Source organism: Zeus faber (genome assembly GCF_960531495.2).
Source record: "Zeus faber genome assembly, chromosome: 11".
NCBI lineage: Eukaryota > Metazoa > Chordata > Actinopteri > Zeiformes > Zeidae > Zeus > Zeus faber.
The window spans coordinates 31,178,751-31,201,635 of NC_137205.1; the positions used below are offsets into that span (position 1 = coordinate 31,178,751).

Sequence of the window (22,885 nt, forward strand, 5' to 3'; positions counted from 1 at the left end):
TCGCGGTGGCTCCAAAGGCGGATAAGAACGGGACAACAGTGTTCACCCGCTTCGCCCTCTCCTCGGAGCAGCGGCTCCCTCGTCGTCGCTCTTCCCACCTCCGCGCACGGAAAGCGGCAGAAACATGATCCCGGCTGCACAGCGTAGTAGTCCGGTTGGGGAACCGCGAACGGCGCGGTCGCACGGGAGGCCGGCGGAGAGGAGCGGGGGCCGGCGGAGAGGAGCGGGGGCCGGCGGAGAGCAGCCGGGGCCCGGGTCCCTTTTCGCTTTATTTCGACTCGAGGTTTCGCGCCAGACGCGGTCACGTAAAAATCGCGCCAAACAGACGCGACCTTTGACCCGCGCCCGCCTCCGCCAATCAGAGACCGGTGACGTCACGCGGCGCCAAAGATGGCCGCCCGCCGCCGGGGGGGGGGGGGCAGCGCCCCGCAGCGGCCGAGCTCGGAACTGACCGCGGTGACGTTGATATTGACTTATTAATTATGAATATGAAACAACGTATTGATGTGTAAACATTCGGAATGTGGAGGATGAAACACGTGGAACCGTTTAAAAGTGTATATTGATGGTGTGCTCCAGTTTATATCCGTGACTATATTTTGTTTTTGTTGCCTCTGCATTTATAACTAAAAAAATACATAACAATACAATTTAAATGGATCACGGTAGTATTTTAATATTTAAACAATTTATTTTCACGATGTTAGTGATAATAAAGCGACTATAAAGTGTACAATATTCTAAAATTATACATTTATTGCATCAGCATGAATAAAAAAGAATAATTATCTGGAAATGTTTAATTATTCCCCTTCAGCAAATACCTTGAGTCTGAGTGGTATTTCCTAAAAAATAATAAAGTCAATAATTGTACTATTTCACTAGGGACAGCAAAGTACAGTACAGTACAGTATTTGAGGGGAAACTATCGCCAGTTTCATTGAACATAATTGATCACTAGGTGTGAGCAGCACAATGTGACTGTTTAACCTGAAGCTTTTTAGTTAATTCTCTGCTGTCATTTATAATCCATCACATTTCAAAACATATTTCTTGTCTGAATACTCCCTACACCTTGTGAAGATGGTTTTCCTTTGAGAGAATATATTTTTGGTGTTATTTCTCTATGATACAAAACTTAACAAGAGACCCTGACGGATGTTGAAATGTAATTGACAAGGGCTCTGTTTTTTGCTTTAGTTGTGTGTGTGTGAGAATCCGAGAACACGCCACATACAAACCGAGGAGCACAGGGCACAATTTTAAAAATTTCTTTAATTAATTTACATCTTTAAAATTAAAAACATCTGAATTGCATTCTACCACCTCCAAAGGCACAATCATACTTATAGTTGACCAAATTCAAAAAACACTGCCACTGGACATCTTTTTTTCCTTCCTATTTGTTATGTTTTTGTACATAAGAAACAGACCACTATAAAAATGACAAAACATCTTTTTTATAGAGTAAAGAAGGGCCATCCTATAAGCTGCAGATCAATAAAAAGATCGTAGTGATATGTACTCAGCTGTGGTAGCGGCTGACCCTCTGAAGGGGGTCGCAAAGAAAATGAAAACATGCTGGTCTGGAGCTAGCAGCGGCGTTCCAAGAGACGCACCGCCACCATTATAGACTTTGAAAAAAAGTGGATGAACCACTCAGAGAGAGATGTGATGTTCACAAACACTGATGGTGATTGACACGAAGATTAAAAAAAAGGAAAAATTACACATGATGCAATACAAAACCACTGGCAGGAAGGCAGAGAGGTAAGAAGCAGGAGATGAAAGCACGGTGACTGGAAACACCGAGTGTTGGTGGAGGACTGTGCGGGAAGAGCAGCCGGGCCGCTCGCTCTCCTCACGGGGCTGAACCGAGCGACGCACGTGGCCTCTGTGACCTCACGCCTCCACCCACAAGGAAATCACAAGAGACCGCAAGGCAGAGGAACGACAGATTGAAAAAAAACAACATTTCAGAATATACAGTGTGTATCAAAGTCTTAAATAATAGTAAATAGTCTGTGCAAAGAAGCAGCGTCCGTATGGAAATTTCATTGGGTGAGGATTGCAAACCAGACATGCACTCAATTCACACACACACACACACACACACACACACACACACACACACACACACACACACACACACACACACACACACACACACACACGTACACACACACGTACACACACACGTACACACACACACACCAAGGATGCTCACAACGTGTGACAACACATCACTCAACACGGCACAGAAAGGTTCACTTAGTGTCACGACAAAACCAAAATAGTGGATAAATATGTGTTTTTTTATATATACTACTATTCTAACTCCGTCAAACACAGCCCTCCTTTGAAAACAACAACAAAGATATTGAAAACAACAATTAAAGTGAGTATGAAACAGTCAATGTTGGCACAGAAATGGAAAGGACAGGTTTAAATAAGGCAAAACGAATGATATGTCAAAGGAAGGAAGGAGGCCACAGAGGAACCAGTGAAATGGACAGAAACCGAGCACGTGGAACACACGCCCCTCAAGAAGCAGATGTCCAACACACAGCAGAGTGAGGTTCTTCTCTTTTGTTTTGTTTTTTGTTTTTTTGCAGCGACCACTAGGAGCACTTCATCCAAAGCCACAGGTTTATCCAGTACGTAGGAACAGTGACAGGAACATAAACTTTTCTTTTTTTTCTTTTACAGGCAAATAAAGTCAAACAGGAAATCTACACACTTCTCCCAAATGTATATCTCAATGCCTTGGAAAACATCCACAGAGTTGGAAACAAAACAAAACATAAAAAAGCCAAAATTTGGCTCGACTTAAAACTCTCACAACCACAGCTGCACATTTATGGCCGAAACAAACCCCGCGTAAGTACGCAGACGCTCCGTCATGGATGTGTTGCGTGGAGGTGCCCTGCGGGACGCCAGCTCCCCAGCTACAGTACCAGCTCCCCAGCTGCAGTACCAGCCCCCCCGCCGTGGTGAGCACCAACAGGAAACCACTCAGAGAGCCTCCGACACCCATCGAAGCTCATATCCCTCGTAGTTTACTTCGTCCGTTATATTTGAAAATCTCATCCGCTTAACGTGGGCGTTGAACTCTGTTTCCAGCGAGTGGACGAACACGTTTGTTTACACGTTTTTAGACACTGCCCGTCTCTCCTCCGCTAGCGATTCAACCTGCGATTCAACGACATGGAATACTCCTCAACGGTCTGCATGTTGTGGTTGTGATTCTACGAAGCGGATCGGATCTGTTCTCCACTGCCCCCTGGCGGAGTCAGGTGTTTTACCTGCGCAGGGACGTGGGGGCTCGCTGGTGTGCGTCTGGTTCATACGAGCAGACCCTGCGTTGGCGGCGCGGAGGCCGGGCGGTCGCGTATTTGAGCAGGGTGTTTCGTCCCTTACAACACAGACACGCACGCACGCACACACGTACATTCAGGCGAGAAACAACAGCACGGCGGTGAAGCACACAAGCATACGGGTAACACACAGTAGAGTCCTAAAAACACACATACACACAAACAGCCACTTTGACTGATGATCTGCCGTCCGTTCCAGGTGCGTCTCCCAGTGCACGGCTCGCGTGCGCTCGCTGTCTGCTCGGTGACCACCGGCCCACCCACCGTTCGAGCAGCAGTTCTTTACCCAAAGTCCCCGTCTTCTTCCATAGAAATTCATTCATATCTTCAGGATTTTTTTTTTTTTTTAACACTGCAGCGACGCTTTCGGAAGAAGGCCCTGACGTCAGCGCCGTGTCTCCACCGCTGTGGTGAGACCACAGGCCCTCAGCTCATTTTAAAACATCCAATCTGACGCCCGACGAGGCGTCCACTCTGCGTTTCCTTTTGCTTAAAATGGTACGAGACGCTCCTCCGCCCGGTCGCTGGCGGAGCTGCAGCTCCATGCCGTACTGGTGATTGTGTAGCTGCTCGTTTGCCTGTGCTTCTTACAGCGATGCCAAACACCCACAGGCATTTTGTGACATTTGTGAATTAGTGTGTGTGTGTGTGTGTGTGTGTGTGTGTGTGTGTGTGTGTGTGTGTGTGTGTGTGTGTGTGTGTGTGTGTGTGTGTTTGTGTGTGTGTGTGTGCGTAGTTAGAAGTAGGCCGGTTTCGTATTCGTGTGTATCAACAGACTCTCAACATCTAAATGTCACATCAAGTGTAGAATTCAGAATCCAGGACTCTGCGCGTGTCCGGGGGAGGGTGGGGCTCGTCGCCGCTCTTCAGTTGTCGGCAGAGCCGGTGGAGAAGAGCACCCTCTGGTCCGTTCGGGCCAACTTGGCTGGAGGTTCAAGGGACTCCTCCCCCAGCCCCGTCCCGTCCGAGGGGAGGGACAGCTCCTGGCCCTCGTCATCGCTCTCCTCCTCCTCCTCCTCTTCCTCTTCTGGAACAGAGGGCGATAAGATGAGATCAAATAAGATAAGATAAGAAAAAATTTGATAAGATAAGATAAATAGAGAGATGGATAGACAGACAGACAGACAGACAGACAGACAGACAGAGGTTAAGTTACCTTTGTCAGGATCCAGTGGGTTCAGTGTCCTGCCTAGACTGGCAAACTGCAGGGAAGAAGAAACCAGCAGAAACAGAATGTGTTCATCACATACAAGGTGTTGGTGCATCGTACTACAGCCAAGGAGACAAGAAGCATATAAGATAACTTTACAGTCTAAAAAAACTAACTAAATCTATATACAGAATATACAGAATGTGCTCTCAGTAACAGTATGGCTGCTGGTATTGACAGTATAGTTGGGATATTTCCGTACAGGATGAATAAATATGTAAACAATCATATGGACATGGATAACAATGGAGGAGTGAGGTCTAAATGATTCAGAAATGTTACAATACAAAAGTTTTGATTGAAAGCGTGGAACAATCACACCTCTGCTTGTTTTTTGCTTCTGACTGGTTTGTTTTGGCTAAACGTGTGTGTGTACCTCTCCCATGACAGCGATGGGGGTCTCTCCTTTGGCCTGGGCCACTCGGTGCTCGATCAGGTAGTACATGTACTCGTCGTAGAGCAGGCGGATCAAGTGGAAGGAGCCGAAGCTGGCGGCGCTGCGCAGGGTCAGGTCCCGGATCACCATCGAGCTGGAGGGGAGAAACACCACCCGGATAAATGTTCCAGTGCGGAGAAACTACACCGCTGCACCTGGAGTCACTGACGAGCAAAGAACCTGGTTCACAAAGCAGGGTGTGAGTGTTGTTAGTATGTCCCAAATATATAAATAAATATATGAATATTAACCACAGCATGCATCTAAGTACCAGGATGTCACACGTCATCCAGTGAAACATCACAGGATGCAAAAGCAGGACAGTAAGTCCTGAAAACTGGTACTGGAGTGTTACACTAAACCTACCTGTAGAAGGACCACTTGAGCAGGAAGAGCTTGGCGGCCTTGGGGAAGGCGGGGCTGTGCTGGTAGGGCTTCAGGACCTGGGACACCACGCCGTCCAGCCAGGCTGCCCACTGCTCCAGAGAGTTCTGCTGCTGCAGCGTCAGCTTGAAGTCCTGCTCCAGACGCTGGACCACGCGGTCCTCGCAGCGACACACCCAGGATGCCTGCTCCTGCAGGGGGGTGCGGGGGGGGGGCAGAAGCAGGGTGAGGGCAGGAGGATCGGAGGACAGGAGATGGGCAGGGCTTACGCTGGAATCAATTAGAGTCGGAACTCTGAGAAGTGTAAATGAAACGTCCATTGAAGTCGGAATTCCAAATCGGACTCTTGGCGCTGATCGCTCTGGCCCGAGTTTGCAGAGTTACCAGACCTGGTGTAAGGGCAATACGGCGGCTCACACTATTACTCGTGATGAACGAAGGGTCCCTTTGCATGGAATTCTATTTGAGAAAGCATCTGAAGCTCCAGCTCTATCACAAAGTATACACTTCAAAATGTTATGAAACTTGATACACAGCTTCAATACTCTCGTCACAGTAATGAGGCGGCAGAATCAGGTTACACAATAGTATGAGAGCACAATTCGAGTCAAAAATCTCAATAAAAACAGCAAAACCTTCACGTTTTTCTGCAAGGCAGAATATTTCCGTTTGTATGCGATGCAGTTTGGAACAGCTCTGCTCCAGTGGTTTCCCAGAGAGGGCACGACAGGGAAAACCCATTCACCCTTGCAACAAGGGGGCGGTGGAGCCCGGAGAGAGGGACATAATAATTATTAAGTTCATCAAGCGGGTACAAGCTTGAGCTACGTAGTCAAGACAATATGAGTGGAATCAGTTCACACACTAACTGTGTATCGTTCAGCGATCAACTTTCAAGCCAAAGATCCCAGACGGACCTGGACGTTGGCGAAGTCGACCCGGTTGAGGTCGGACAGCATCTGGTTGATCTGGGCTGTGTTCTGCAGGACGGCGCGGGCCGCCTGGGCCAGGTGGTTCAGGCTGGTGTAGCGCCGCAACGTCTGGGCGAACGCACTGGCAGACGTCACCTGTGGACAGAGAACTCTACATGAACAAATAACCTGATACACAATGTCACATTTACATTTACATTTACATTTAGTCATTGATCAGACGCTTTTATCCAAAGCGACTTACAATTGTTCAAACACCGACGGACGCAGCCATCAGGAGCAATTAGGGGTTAAGTGTCTTGCTCAAGGACACTACAGCATGCTAGCAGGAGGAGCCTGGGATCCAACCAGCAACCTTTACATTACTAGACCACCAGCTCTACCTCCTGAGCTACCATCCCCATCCACCATCCAATGTCATACTTTATAAGATATATTGTTGTACCATGTTATATTTTTATTCTTAAACATTATGTACTGTGTATATATATTTTCCCTATTTCAAATTTTTATAGTTTAATTACTTACTATAGATTTTTTTTTTGTTTCTATATTTATATTGATCTGTAAATATAGTGTATCTCTTCTCCACAAACACACACACACACACACACACACACACACACACACACACACACACACACTACCTTAATGCGAACCATCTCCTCCGGGATATTCATCATGGCGTTCGTCAGCCAGCTCTCTAGGCTCTTGGCAAAGTTGCGGATGGCTTGAGTTAAGGCACCTGGGAGCAGGAAGTCATGTCAAGGTCAGGATAATACTGTAAATAGCCTGTGTGATAAATAATAAATTGAGTTTAATGTGGAAGACACTGCAGCCATTTCCCACTACTTCAGCGTCCTTGCATAATTGAGTAAGATGACTATGCTTGGATATCAAAACCATTATTTAGCCTCTAAATTAAACGCTTTATATTATTTAGACTTTATATTAATCAGTGCATGCCGGTTCAAGACTTTTTAATAAATTTTAATGGCACAGTTTAAAAAAAGGCCATTGATTCAGTCCTGTATTCCACAATGGAAGGTCGGTTAAAGTTATGCACCGGGGAACGCACAACAGTTGGGGGGGGGGGGGGGTCTTGCTCAAGGACACTTCAGCACGCTACCAAGAGGAGCCGGGGATCAAACCGGCAACCTTCCGATCACTAGACGAACCGCTCGAATCCGCGACATCGAGTGGGAATGCTCATCCCTGGATATTTCAATCAGAAAACATGGACGTTTGTGTTGCGATGCAACAGTACATATCAGCTCTGTCAGAGCATGAACCTTCCTTCATGTTCCTTTTCTGATGTTGCTCTGGCACAGAGCCGAAAAATGAAAAATGACCACATATAGACACTGTTTACATGTAATAATAGGTAGCAAAACACTATAAAGTAGCTCTTTGGACCTTGACTTTGAACACTGAACACCTGGATTCATCTCATCCAACCAGTGTGGTGCTGGTTCCTTACTGGGGATGGGCCTGAGCACATCAGGGATGAGGATCTCCACCAGGCCCTGGTACAGGCTGTTGTCACAGTCGCGGCTCCAGCGCAGTACAGGGTCGTACTTGCACAGCACCACCAGGCAGGACTTGGGAAGGCGCTTCTCAGACTCATCATGGCTGCGGAAGCACGATACGAGAGGAAGGTTAAACCGTTTTTAATTGTTCGATAGTCGTCAAGACGGCACCGGGTGTGCAGTAGTGTGTAGTGTAGTTCGGGAGGTATCAGTAAAACTAGGATCCAAAGTCCAACGGTGCTTACGTCTTGGAAATGAAATAATTTTGCTGGGGACATCATGAAGGACCACCAGGGCTCCCCAGACCCCACATTGGGACCCACTGTGCTAGATAGTAGGGCTGGGTGATATATCATTTAAATATTTATATTGTGATATGAGACTAGATATCATCTGGGACGTGTGCGTCTCTTACACAGCCAGTGTGGCGCTGTCTCCAGCCTGGTTTTGGCTGAACCTCCAGAATGTTTTCCACAGGGTCTCCACCAGCGTGAACTGCAGGTTGACGATCACGTCCAGTATCGCCTGAAATGAGGAGAAAATCAGTGGCTGCGATGCTCTGCTCTGTTGCTCTGTTGCTCTGTTGCTTTTAACCTTACGACACACACAAAAAGAAGTGATTTAGTAATGAGCTTACAAGCAATACACGTATGTTTTTTGTTTTAATCAAATGTGTGATATATATAATTGCACCTTTTTCCCATAACAGCCAGAGTCATTTACATTTGGAAAAGTAATTTCCCTGCCAGAAACAAATACAGCATGATACAGTAAACAACACAATGCAAATTGTCTGTTTACCTCACAGTGCTCTCTGTAGAGCAGCTGGAAGCTCTTGATGTGCTCCAGCTCGACGCCCTCAGGAAGAGCTTTCCCCTGGAGGTCGATGTCTGGGAACTCTGGCAGCGCTCTGGATGCGTCTGGTCACAGAGACAGCTGGAGTTCAGACACTGAAACCGCTCACACAGCAGGTTGGACTTGAGGCTTGGGAATATCGGAAAAACATTATTTCATAGTGAACACGTGTGGCCCGTCACCAGGATCATCCTCACCTAGGAACTGCTGGTACTGCTGGACCTGGGCGCTGATGTCCGACAGCCCACCCCCAGCCTGCTGCTGCTGGCCGGCGCCCCCTGCTGTGCCGTTGGTCATCCCCTCCACCTTCTGCACCGGCTTCAACCTGATGGAGCAGCGACACCGAGTGTGAACCAACCACCATCCAACCAGACTGCATAACGCTTCAGCAGTCACACTATAGGCGTTTCCGTACCGAACAGTTCTGGGGGCTCCCTGAGGGAAACTAGGAATGCGGGAGGTCCCCCGAGAACTAAATACCGTCAAAGGCTTTTTTCTGGTTGTAATCGCACTGGAACTCTGAAGTGATGTTGAAGTGACGCAATCCAATGGGGTTTCACCGTGAGTTCCCTGTTCCATGTTGTCTTTACTCCATAACTTTCACTTATTTCAAATTATCTGTGAACTAAAATTTGTTTCTGAACAACTTTGAGGCGAGAAATAAGTAATCCAGTTGCTGAATTTTCACTCATATCACTCAATGACATCTACAAGACGTCATTTAAAAGTTAGTTCCCACTTTTGTAAGGCACGGGGATTACAGGGCACGCGTTAATTAATTCATGAAACATTGGGAACTAAAATAAATGAAATGAATACATCTACAATAAAAAAAATATTTGTATTGTTTTTTTTATATTTTTATTGATTATTTTTTTATTACCGCCCTGTACGTGGCCTAGTCCGCACCCAGAGCAATGTGACTCGACTGGGGGGACTGTCCTAATTGCACCGGGGGCAAGGGACCGTGCACCTACGTCACAGATGTTCCTCTCGTGTTGGTTAGTCCCTGCCCTGGAGTAGGAGCTAAAAAAGTTCTAAGAACTATGATTGTTCCTAGTTCCTGCAGTGAGGACACAAAAAAGGGAGGGTTCCTCCAAAAAATTTCTTAGAACTATGAAAAAATTCCTGCGGTGTGAAAACTGTTATTATCAAGAGATAGGTCATCATGAAATTAAATAGTCATTAACTTGTCTTTTGTAACTGTTATGTCGTAAACTGAGTTTAAGACATAACATGTTTTGTGATTTTTGTAGGATTTTGAGACTCTGGATGAAGAGATCTTTGTGTAGGTACCTCTGTTTCTGGGAGAAGGGCTGCTGCCTCATGGCCAGGTGCTGCTGGTCCTCCATCAGACGGATCAGGGAGGAGCTGGCCTTAATCCTCAGCCCGTAGTAGTGGTACTTAGAGTTACCCCTGCAAGCAACAAAATCAAATATCATAATATTTTTTGATGAATATCCAAATCAATAACCCAAATTCCAGTCGGTGTCTGGTCTCATATTAGGATATCAACAAATGCATAGACGATTATTCCCGTGTAACTTTGCACGAGATTCCAGTTTTTGTTTTTACTGACTTACAGAAAAAAACATGGCCAATAAAGATTACATTTGAAGATGTGTGACGCTCAAAACACAAAATCTAGCCAATGTTAAAATAAATAAAATGTAAATAAGGTGTTTGCATCAGCTGGGTTGAGGCAATTTAACACTGATTTTCATGTTCCGATATTTATGGCTTTTCTTCAAAAGAAGGACGTGTGTTATTACACCGTAACTAGCAAATACTACGATAGAAGCAGAAAATGAACATAAAATTGCATTTGTTTGCAGGACAATGAGTCGCCAAATTCCCCAATATGGCGCTTGTTTCTCCGTGTTCCGCTTTACCGCGTGCCGAGACGGCGTGTGCGCAGCCCCATGAAGACAGATCGGATGAGCTTCCCGAAGGAGGCGGCGTTGACGGGCTCGAGCTTCTGCTCCTGGCAGTGCAGCAGGTAGTGGCAGTAGAGCGTGGAGCGAGGAAGACTGACTCCTTCCGCCGTCTCATAGTTGTCCAGCAACCACTGTACCTGACACACAGGCAGGGCGGAGAGAGAGGCTGGAGCAGTTAGCAAACCCTGCCGGAGCGAGTAGAGAGAGTTAACAAGGCAAGGGAAATGCTCAGAAGCACACACGTTACATCTTTTTAAATTTGTATAAATACACAAGCACACACTCATGTTTTGCTGTTCAATAAAATATACAGTATATGGGTAATTCTGCAAACACGGGACGTTTTGTCTCAGGAGGGAAGATTTCAGCAATCATGATATCGCTGTTTTGTGTTTCTTCTTTATATGTTAAGCTAAACGCAAAATCACGTTAGAATCTTTGGAAGAGCTTTTTAAAACATATTTTTTTCAATTTTGAGACGCATTATATCCCTCAATTTCACTAGTTTTAATTACTAATTTAAAATCTTATTGCCAAAATCCCAAGTATTAAAATATATTTACATACAAAAAGAGTGTCTGTAACGATGTGTTGGGAATTATATTTTATTTCTATGATTTCCTATATGTAGCAAATGTCAAATATTAACATCCTGTACAGTAAATGTGCAGCCATAATCCAATATTATATCTAGACGCGGAGTAGAATATAATGACGCTGTAAGCGTGGTGTTTCAAGAGGTTTTGATTGAGAAAATTGTTCACAGCCAAAAGTGCCCGTAACTGCAGAATCATCAACAAACGCAGACTCTGTAACAAACCAACACATTCACATTCACATTCGCATTCACATTCTCTCACTCAACAATGGAAACACACACGTATTCGTTTGCGTGCCGTGGCGTACAGTGTTGGTATGCGATGATTTAATGACCATGTGGTACAGGAACATAAAGTTACCATCATCACATCAGGTAATATGATGAAATTGGGGATGGCAAAAAATTGCAAAAGGTTTGCTGTTATTTCAGGCAAAATTAAAAAGATAAATAATGACCCGTTGTCACATACATCGTGATGATATGAAACACGATGAGGCCGTGGCTTTGTTGTCTGTGAGGAGCAGGTCCCAGTTTAAGATACAATTTTATGAATCACCTTTTAAGCAGCATAACACGCAATAAGGGAATGGTAAAAACACAACTCAGAGATCGTACGTCTCCAAACTAATCACATTTGACAATTTAATAGATAATTGTGTATCGTCTGCCTGTGACATTTCTAACATTGGTTTAAAATTCACCCTTGAATTTGTGTAAAAACATGTGATTGTAACATCTCACAATTGTGATCATCTCAAATAATTGACCTTTTCTTGAAGATAGCTTATAACAGTGTAATAACACATGACTACCAAATGTAGCAGAGCCATCTCTGACATTGAACATTTGAAGATAGAAATTTGGGTAAAAGGTTAACGGCAATGCGAATAATTTACCTTCTATTTATTGCAACATTTCTAACATTGGTTATGGAAATTGCTTTGTTTCCCACTGGACAACGGCTCAGCGGCCTCATCGGCGTGTGTCGCTGAGACGGGTCGTGGTGATGAGGACGGACCGGGCGGAGATTTGGCTGCGCTTGGCGCCTCTGCATACCTTCTTGTCTGCCGACGGCACGCTACTCTCCTCCCCCTCGGTAATACTCACGGTGGCCGGGGAGGCCCGGGCGGTGTGGGAGTAGCTCTGGCTGTTGGCGCCGGCAGCCCCGGCGCTGCCGCCCAGCATGTACCCGCCCTGGATTACGTAGCTGCCGGCCGCCCCACCGTTAGCACCCGCCGCGTCCCCTGCCCCGTTGGCTGCGCCCCCACCCGCGGTCACCACCGCGGTGGCAGCGGCCTCACCCGCTGCGCTACTGGGCTGAGCCACGAACATGGACACGGCGCCAGTGGCACCGGTGGTCACAGACACGGTGAGGGGCGTGCCGGGCGTCGAGGCCTGGGAGCCCGAGGCGGACGGGGCCTCGTAGTACTGAGCGGCCGTGGTCTGGGTGTAGAGGGGGGCGTCGGTGTAGGAGAAGCTACCCGAACGGCTGCATGGGGGCGGGGAGGGAGGAGTTAGCATTAGTGAGCAGGGGTGCAACGATACACTCACAGTTCAAGTTGATACCAGAGCAGACTTAAATATTCACAATATCTTTAACAAAGTTTAAATGGAAACACACCATGGACGCAAACAACGATACATTTTGATATTGCACTCCTTTGTTCGCTCTACAATGCTTATCATCATGTTGTCTTTGTTCAAGTGACAAGAGAGCGAACTACAGATATGTGTTCGTCTCTTACATGGTGCTGGTGGTGTAGCTGGTGTCGCCCCCTTCCACGTACTGCACCTGGTTGGTGTACACATGCTGCACTGGCACCTGAGTCAACTGCTGCTGCACCTGAACGGCTCACACACACACACACACACACACACACACACACACACACACACACACACACACACACACACACACACACACACACACACACGCGCGTGCGTGTTATATATTAATTCTTTATATGTTTTAAACCATCCTAGGCTTATTCAGGTAAGCTTCTTTTTACTTACAATTGAGGCTGTCACAATCATGGAACTTTAGTTGACAATTAATATTTCTTGCTCATTTTATGCCACTATGATATATAGTCTATAATAGTGTAATAATACACACCCACTTTTTGAATAAGAGCAAGTTTTCCTGGAAAATTGGAACATAAATAAATTGTGCAGTCATTTCAATCAATCAACTCAAATGATGAAATCCCCTTAATTTGCATTTGATTCATGGGAGTCTTAAAATTACCCTTAGAATTGCCTGGAAACATATGACTGTAGAATCTTACAAATTGATCGCGATCTGCTAAAATAATTGGCGACGCATGTATGTTATAACTGTGACAGCTCTAATTAAAGAACTTCAAGTCTACGCCAGCCGTCTCCCCTGAGGCCCTGACCTATGCTGTCTGGAGTATGGAGGGTGGAAGAAGAAGCACGGAGGTTGGTCCACATAACGGCCGTGGTAGAGGCCTCCTGGTGCCTCCCTGCTGTACTGCCTCCTGAACCTCCTCCCTAGCTCTCTGCCTCTGAGTGACGCTGACTCCCTGCAGTGGTGAGGTGGAGGCAATCTGAATTCAATCTCAATCTACAGTGCAGTTTACACACAAACTGGTTTTTATTTTGTTTTTATGTATTCTGCTTTTAGAATTACCTTGTAATTGCATTTAGTTTTACTTTTGAATACACAATATACATACATACATAAAAAAAGTATATTGGAATAATACTGCAATATAATTGTAATAACTATATTAATAAAAAATAATCTTATTATAATTCAAACCTAACTCGTCCATCGTTATCCATGTAAATACCATTCTATTAAGGACGTGCGCGATTAGTCGACTAGTCGATTAAACGTTGCTACCCTCGCTAGTCAGCACCAGAAATACTAGTCGGTTCAACTTTTTAGGCCCTATTATTATTATTATTTTGTTAATGTACATATTTAAATGACGTAATGACATAATTTCATTTTCGGATAATTTTCCCGGTGTCGGCGTCGCCTTGCAAAGGACCCCTTGTCGTAATCGCGCCGTCCTCCCCATCCCCGCCCGGGATCCCGTATGGCCGCCGCCTTTACAGCGCCCCTCCGCCCTGACCTCGCTGCTTCCCGGGACCGCGGACTCGGTTACTTGCTGCGCCTTCCCCGTCTCCCCCCGGGGCTTGGGCACATCACCGGCCCTCCTCTGCCCGGTCCGTCAGGAGGTGGAGCTTGAGCATGTGCGATATATCCGACAGACGGTGAACTACGCCTGGGCAGCGACATTTAAGATACAATTTGGTTATTGAAGAATGTGATTAACCGTTTCAAATGGCTCTCGTAATGTACACAATAGTTTTCAGGACTTTAAGACTAGTCAACAAGTGTAAGTTAAAACTTCCGTTTAAACGTCAGGGAAATCAGTCGTTAGGAACATCCCTATTTTGTATACATATGTATTCATCCTGTAGAGAAATATTCGAACTATATTTATATTTATACCTACAGTTTATACTTGGAACCACACTGCCACGTAGGCCCTGCCACAGGTTTTTACATTTACCTTCAATATAGAACACATTCTGTATAATTTTGTGGATTTGAGTTTTTAGAAAGCTGAGCTTTTTTTATGCTACTAATCTGTCTGTCGGTAAAACAATGCACCAATCTTTACCAAGACTACAAATTCCTTGTCCATTTGGCCAAAATGTACTTGCCCAAATGAACAGATTGTGATTGTGATTATATGAGTGTGTTCCGGTGGCGGTCACCTCCGGGCTGATGTGGACAGGCTGGAGGCTGGTGACGGTGAGCTGGGTCCCGGGTTCAGTCTTGGTTATCTGAGAGGTGGCCTGCACCACGGAGCGCTGGTGAAACAGATACAGAAATACACAAGTCAGGGCGGACTACAGCCGCTACGCATGCGTTAAGTGAGTGAACGCAAATGACAGAAAGTTGTTGCGTGTGTGTGCGTATGCGCGTGCATGTGTGTGTCTGAGTTTTACCTGCTGAGCCGTCTGCACCTGCTGAACCACCTGCGTGGGAACCCCTGTTTGGATCACGGCCGGAGGAGGGCTGGAGTCTGACACGCTGTCGCTGGAATGGAGGGAGCCCTCTGGAGCAAAGAGACGAAGGGGGCAGTCATTAAGGCTGGCTTTGAAAAGAAGTAAATGCATAAATAAATACATATAAAATAAATATCGATACTTTGTTTGGAAGTTGAGCAACCATTTTCTATTTCAATTAAACACCACCATCGTCACAAATTAATTGAAATATAAAATTTCTATGATAGACTGAATCAGTTGTAGATGTGGCACTGAAAAGTTAGCAGGCAGCAATTCTTATTATGAATTAAAATGTCAATATATCAATTTAGAATTGTATTGTGAGCCATCGCATGATTCGCATCAATATGAGATTGAATAGAATAATGTACCTTTGTATCATATTGAACCAAAGTGTGAAATCCCACCCAATACCCAGCCCAAGAGTTACTTTTCTCCAAAACGGAAATGGAGGATGTGCTTGGCCATTGAACATGGTGCATAAGGGAAAGCAACAACCAGTGATGACAAGACGCAGAAGAAGATTCTTTACTTGTCACACAGCACACACAACACATGCAGCCATGTGGCTACGGCGCGCACACACACAGACACACACACACACACACACACACACACACACACACACACACACACACACACACACACACACACACACACACACACACACACACACACACACACACACACACAGACTTCAAAAGCTGGTAGCCTCGTGTTGGTTTGGAATAAGCTTTATTAAGCATCGATAACATGGAGAGCAAACGTGAACATGAACCACTCAAACAAAGGTTTTTAGGAGGATTTCACTTTATAGACAGCGGACACATTCCGCTCTTCGTCAAAAAGCTACTGGTGCCAAGAGGCAGAACGATAGTGAAGTTTTTATAGTTTCACAAACAAGTTGCCAAGCCCCATTTAAAAAGAGCTCAGCATTTTGAACTTTGGGTGCAAAAAACGTTTATCAGTCAAAAATATAGGGTGTATTTCAGCATGGAGTGCTGTAGAAAAACATTTAAAATAAAAGAACGGTGGTGGTGGCCTGTCTGTATTTGCTCAGTTTTTGCTCTACATTCATTCTCAAGACTGAGTCCTCATTTGAGTCTTGAGTTCAACATTTTCAAATTCTTAACAGTTGCTTTTAACATTGATAATAAAAGAGGTGACATTAAATGGAGGAGTTAGACACTACTATGAGCAGGGAATGGAATGGTCACACCAAGCCAAACTTGTTCTTAAGGGAAATTCTGAAGTTTTACAGCAGCATGAGGAACAGAGCAATAAGAAAAGAGATTGAAAATAGCACATATACAAAATTGAGATATAGAGGGCATATAAAAATGCAAAGGGTTACATAATGCTCTACCGCATTTGGTTATTACACTATTGATAAATGCAAAGGATTTTTTTTACATTATTAACGCTATGTGTTAGCAATTTATGATGTGAATCGTACTATTCCCAAAAAAAAAAAATTTAAAAAAAAAAATAAATTAAAAAAAACAACAGGAAAAAAAGGAGGGGGTACAGGATAGTGCCTTACCTGTGACAGTGACTACGATGTACTGCGGCGTGCTCTGGGCGTTCCCAGTCTGCGTAGGGGAGCCCTGGATCTCTGCCGTCACATACTGCGTCTGCACTGGCTTGGCCTGGGCTGCGGGCTGGGCTTGGCTGGTGCCCGGCGGCTTCTGGGCGCCATTGAGCGCACCTTGCTCAGCAGAAGTGGTTTGACCCGTTGGCGTGGCAGTGGCGGGAGGGGCCACAGTGGTCTGGATCTCAGCTAGAAACTGAGTGGTGGTGGCAGAGGAGGTGGCCGTGTGCCCAGACGCTGTCACAGTCACACCGGGCCCCTGGGTCTGAGCCGCTGGCTGGATCTCTCCCACATAGCCTGAGGTGGCCATCGCGTCACCTGGGAATCACCACTGACGATGAAACACAAGGCTTATTATACATTACTGGCAAAAGAGACCAGAGTACCAACATACCACCAATACTACCGATAAAAGACACTAGAGTACCAACATTCAATCTTTGTAAGCATTAAAAATATTATTCATGTGAGATTAGGTATCATAAAACGAATGTTATTGTTACTATTTAAAATACAATAATGACCACGAATGCACTGTATAGAATGCTTTTTCTACAGCTCAATCCGATCACATTGTTTTCATTACGTTTGAGAGGCTGGTCCATTCCATTCAAGCAGGATGAACGGTAACTCTGCATACTCGTATAAATCTGCCCACGTTCACTGGTGAAATGCTTTGGGAATTGATCAGGTTTGTCTAATGGTTACGGTGTGCTGATATGGGGGAGGAGTGACAGGGAAAAGCACTCGGTGTCCCATTACCTGATATGTGAGCGCGCGCAAACACACACACACACACACACAGCAAATGCTAAAGTCCGAGCTAGTAACACCAAGAGTAGTATTTCATTGTAATCAGGCTCTGGCGTAGCACTCATCTGTAAAGAAACAAGGTGCAGTAGTACTTTATGACGCATTATAGGAGGGCAATGTACCGTTTAATACTTTATGTATATTTACGATATGTGTTCAACCACTTCAAACAATTGCCGTGAAACAATTATTCCGCTTAAAAATATAAATAATGGAAATCAGTGCTTGTGTTGCCAGATCAAATTTGCAAGGCTGCTCCAACTCCTATGTTCCAGCCAGGATACCGGCTGTGTTCATACTAACAAGCTCAAGTGTCGCACTGCATAAGAAAATGCACAATATTAAGCAAAGTTACACGTGTTTGTGGGGGTTTTAGGGATAGTGGCTTGCTGTGCCAGGAAAAAAAGTTAGGGAAACTGCCACGCCCCCTCGTACCCGACCACGCCCCTTCCCGATCGGGCCACCTGACGTGCTGCAGTCGTGGCTGTCTCTAGTTTCTCGTTTCCAACACTACTTTTTCAGACGATTTAACCCTGTTGCCACTTGATCCAAAGCGACAAACCAACGCTGTCCCAGCACTTTAAAAACATAAGGACTCTCCCGGTCCCTCCGTTCGCAGCTTAATTCCTAGCCCCCCAAATTCACTCTGAGGTTTTGTATAGCACATCCGCACTCACACTCGTAATAACATTGGAATCCATTCATTTTCAGTCCAGAGGATAAGAAACCCCGTCCTTACAACCCCACAGGGACCCGGAACTTCTTCCTTTTTGTGGTGAAAAACAGTTCTGTTGGCGTTATGTTGTTGTTTCTAGGTCAACTACTGCATATAACTACTACATATTACAACTACGGCATATAACTACTACATATTACAACTACTGCATATTACTACTACTGCATATTACTACTACATATTACAACTACGGCATATAACTACTACATATTGCAACTACTGCATATTACTACTACATATTACAACTACTGCATATTACCACTACATATTACAACTACTGCATATTACTACTACATATTACAACTACGGCATATAACTACTACATATTACAACTACTGCATATTACTACTACTGCATATTACTACTACATATAACAACTACGGCATATAACTACTACATATTGCAACTACTGCATATTACTACTACATATTAAAACTACTGCATATTACTACTACATATTACAACTACTGCATATTACCACTACATATTATAACTACGGCATATTACTACTACATATTGCAACTACGGCGTATAACTACTACATATTACAACTACGGCGTATAACTACTACATATTACAACTACGGCATATAACTACTACATATTACAACTACTGCATATTACCACTACATATTACAACTACTGCATATTACCACTACATATTACAACTACTGCATATTACTACTACATATTACAACTACGGCATATAACTACTACATATTACAACCACGGCATATTACTACTACTGCATATTACTACTACATATTACAACTACGGCATATAACTACTACATATTGCAACTACTGCATATTACTACTACATATTAAAACTACTGCATATTACTACTACATATTACAACTACTGCATATTACCACTACATATTACAACTACTGCATATTACTACTACATATTGCAACTACGGCGTATAACTACTACATATTACAACTACTGCATATAACTACTACATATTACAACTACGGCATATAACTACTACATATTACAACTACTGCATATTACTACTACTGCATATTACTACTACATATTACAACTACGGCATATAACTACTACATATTACAACTACGGCGTATAACTACTACATATTACAACTACGGCGTATAACTATTACAACTACGGCGTATAACTACTACATATTACAACTACGGCGTATAACTATTACAACTACTGCATATAACTACTACATATTACAACTACGGCATATAACTACTACATATTACAACTACTGCATATAACTACTACATATTACAACTACTGCATATTACCACTACATATTACAACTACGGCATATAACTACTACATATTACAACCACGGCATATAACTACTACATATTACAACTACTGCATATAACTACTACATATTACAACTACTGCATATTACCACTACATATTACAACTACGGCATATAACTACTACATATTACAACCACGGCATATAACTACTACATATTACAACTACTGCATATAACTACTACATATTACAACTACTGCATATTACCACTACATATTACAACTACTGCATATAACTACTACATATTACAACTACTGCATATAACTACTACATATTACAACTACTGCATATAACTACTACATATTACAACTACGGCGTATAACTACTACATATTACAACTACTGCATATTACTACTACATATTACAACTACTGCATATTACCACTACATATTACAACTACTGCATATTACTACTACATATTACAACTACTGCATATTACTACTACATATTACAACTACGGCATATAACTACTACATATTACAACTACTGCATATAACTACTAAATATTACAACTACTGCACATAACTACTACATATTACAACTACGGCGTATAACTACTACATATTACAACTACTGCATATTACTACTACATATTACAACTACTGCATATTACCACTACATATTACAACTACTGCATATTACTACTACATATTACAACTACTGCATATTACTACTACATATTATAACTACTGCATATAACTACTACATATTACAACTACTGCATATAACTACTACATATTACAACTACGGCGTATAACTACTACATATTACAACTACTGCATATTACTACTACATATTACAACTACTGCATATTACCACTACATATTACAACTACTGCATATTACTACTACATATTACAACTACTGCATATAACTACTACATATTACAACTACGGCATATAACTACTACATATTACAACTACTGCATATAACTACTACATATTACAACTACTGCATATTACTACTACATATTACAACTACTGCATATTACCACTACATATTACAACTACTGCATATTACCACTACATATTACAACTACTGCATATTACTACTACATATTACAACTACTGCATATTACCACTACATATTACAACTACTGCATATTACTACTACATATTACAACTACTGCATATAACTACTACATATTACAACCACGGCATATTACAACTACTGCATATTACCACTACATATTACAACTACTGCATATTACTACTACATATTACAACTACTGCATATTACCACTACATATTACAACTACTGCATATTACTACTACATATTACAACTACTGCATATAACTACTACATATTACAACTACTGCGTGCCCACACGACGTCAATTCCTTAAAGTAACTTGAAACTGTCGGAGAGAAATCACAAGTTCCCCCTGAACCAGGTGATGTGCGTCTTGCTTGGTGCTGACTGATCAACTGAGCCGATGTGTGTGTAGATGCTACGGGCGCTCGTCGCCCTGCGGCGGACCCCGAAGGGCCAGTGGATTCGCGCCGATCGAAGTAGAATATCCTTCAAATGGCGCAGTGTTGTAGTAAGTGCACGTCTCTCGGCGCTGGGCAGCTAGCGGGCTGGCTAACGTCAGCGGCGCCAGCAACCTAGCGTTTCCCCACAGCGGCCGCCATTTTGTTCCCGTTGCATTTGACATCGCCATAACAACGGCCCGCCGAGTGCGCGTATCCAAGGCAGCGTCTCGGTGGCGCGGGGGCGCAGCTCGTGTTGCCGCGACCCGCACGAAGGGGGCCGGCGACAACCAACGAGGAATGCCCCCCGCCGCCGGTCCTCGTCGGGGCCGCGGAAGCTAGCGGGCTAACGTTAGCCCACATCACAGTACTACGGCTGGAAGAAGCGGGGAAAGGAGCGCAGCGGGCTTTCCCATGGAAACAAAACATCTCAAATATGTTTAGAACTTCACCTCTGGCTTCCGAGTGAATTTCCCGCCGGTCAACTGTTTATTTTTTTATTATTTTACAGTTTCTACGGGTTGGGTTGTTGTTGTTGTTGATCCTGGTTGCTGGGTTCTTGTCGCCAGGGCTACCGCGGCTGTGGCTCCGTCCTCACCACGGCAACTGTTGCTACCCGCTCGCTTTGCGCCCGCCCCCTCCCCCCGCCCTTTGCCGCGATCCGGTTGGCCGAGCGCCGCCGCGCGCCGCCGCCCACCGCGCCCCGATTGGCGGCGCGTCGCCCCTGCCTCGCTCCGATTGGCCGAGGAGTCGCGGCGCCGTTAAAGAGGCAGGACCGAGGACCGGGTCGATACAAAGCCTCGCGCTGCCGTTAGCGGGATGCGCGCGTCCGTCATGGCAACGGGACCGTCGCGTGCAAGGGCAGCGAGGGCTGATTGGCTCGCGGTGGTTTTTGTCAAAATGCTGCGCTTGGGTATTTGTTGCGGTGCGTCTCAGTGTTATGTTTTATTAATAAAGTATGGCTGCTGCAGTTGTGCCACCCCTGCATGACATCCCTGTAACACAACGCTAGACAACTGCAGCAGCGTCCCCTGCAGCAGCACCCCCTGCAGCAGCATCCCTGCAGAAGCACCCCTGCAGCAACGTCCCCCGCAGCAGCATCCCTGCAGCAGCATCCCCGCAGCAGCATCCCCGCAGCAGCATCCCTGCAGAAGCACCCCTGCAGCAGCATCCCGCGCAGCAGCATTCCCACAGCAGCATCATCCCCTGCAGCAGCATCCCTGCAACGGCAGCAGCATCCCCCGCAGCAGCATCCCTGCAGAAGCACCCCTACAGCAGCATCCCGGGCAGCAGCATTCCCGCAGCAGCATCCCCCGCAGCATCATCCCCTGCAGCAGCATCATCCCCTGCAGCAGCATCATCCCCTGCAGCAGCATCCCTGCAACGGCAGCAGCATCCCCCGCAGCAGCATCCCTGCAGAAGCACCCCTACAGCAGCATCCCGGGCAGCAGCATTCCCGCAGCAGCATCCCCCGCAGCATCATCCCCTGCAGCAGCATCATCCCCTGCAGCAGCATCATCCCCTGCAGCAGCATCATCCCCTGCAGCAGCATCATCCCCTGCAGCAGCATCATCCCCTGCAGCAGCATCCCTGCAACGGCAGCAGCATCCCCCGCAGCAGCATTCCCGCAGCAGCATCCCCCGCAGCAGCATTCCC

At 45.1% G+C, this 22,885-nt stretch overlaps 1 protein-coding gene across 4 annotated transcripts; it reads right to left on the reverse strand.

Moving 5' to 3' along the window:
• Nucleotides 1–1,257: 1,257 nt before the first annotated feature.
• On the reverse strand, nucleotides 1,258–21,820 carry rfx1a (regulatory factor X, 1a (influences HLA class II expression)). Of its 4 annotated transcripts, none has more exons than XM_080009353.1 (18): nucleotides 21,682–21,820; nucleotides 16,858–17,236; nucleotides 15,252–15,361; nucleotides 15,018–15,113; nucleotides 13,007–13,095; nucleotides 12,369–12,750; nucleotides 10,616–10,797; nucleotides 10,020–10,139; nucleotides 8,921–9,048; nucleotides 8,670–8,788; nucleotides 8,284–8,393; nucleotides 7,820–7,971; nucleotides 6,987–7,084; nucleotides 6,325–6,474; nucleotides 5,390–5,598; nucleotides 4,964–5,117; nucleotides 4,534–4,579; nucleotides 1,258–4,404 (listed from the first exon to the last, which is right to left on the reverse strand). In XM_080009353.1, exons 2-18 carry the CDS (start codon nucleotides 17,213–17,215, stop codon nucleotides 4,244–4,246), a joined length of 2,664 nt encoding a protein of 887 aa, XP_079865479.1. In that variant the 5' UTR covers nucleotides 17,216–17,236; nucleotides 21,682–21,820; the 3' UTR covers nucleotides 1,258–4,243. The 4 variants fall into 4 exon arrangements, with proteins under 4 accessions (XP_079865479.1, XP_079865478.1, XP_079865476.1 ...); XM_080009352.1 differs by having other exon boundaries at nucleotides 1,258–4,401; nucleotides 13,007–13,104; XM_080009350.1 differs by having other exon boundaries at nucleotides 13,007–13,104.
• Between the last annotated feature and the right edge of the window lie 1,065 nt (nucleotides 21,821–22,885).

What these genes read in the sequence shown, in the direction of transcription:
- rfx1a (XM_080009350.1), bottom strand. Translation starts at nt 17,215, where the DNA reads ATGGCCACCTCAGGCTATGTGGGAGAGATCCAGCCAGCGGCTCAGACC. An exon ending in GACAGCGCCACACTGGCTGT is followed by an intron (nt 7,972 to 8,283) that starts GTAAGAGACGCA and finishes GTGCTTCCGCAG; the next exon opens with CCATGATGAGTCTGAGAAGC. An exon ending in TGTGCTCAGGCCCATCCCCA is followed by an intron (nt 7,085 to 7,819) that starts GTAAGGAACCAG and finishes TCCTGCTCCCAG; the next exon opens with GTGCCTTAACTCAAGCCATC.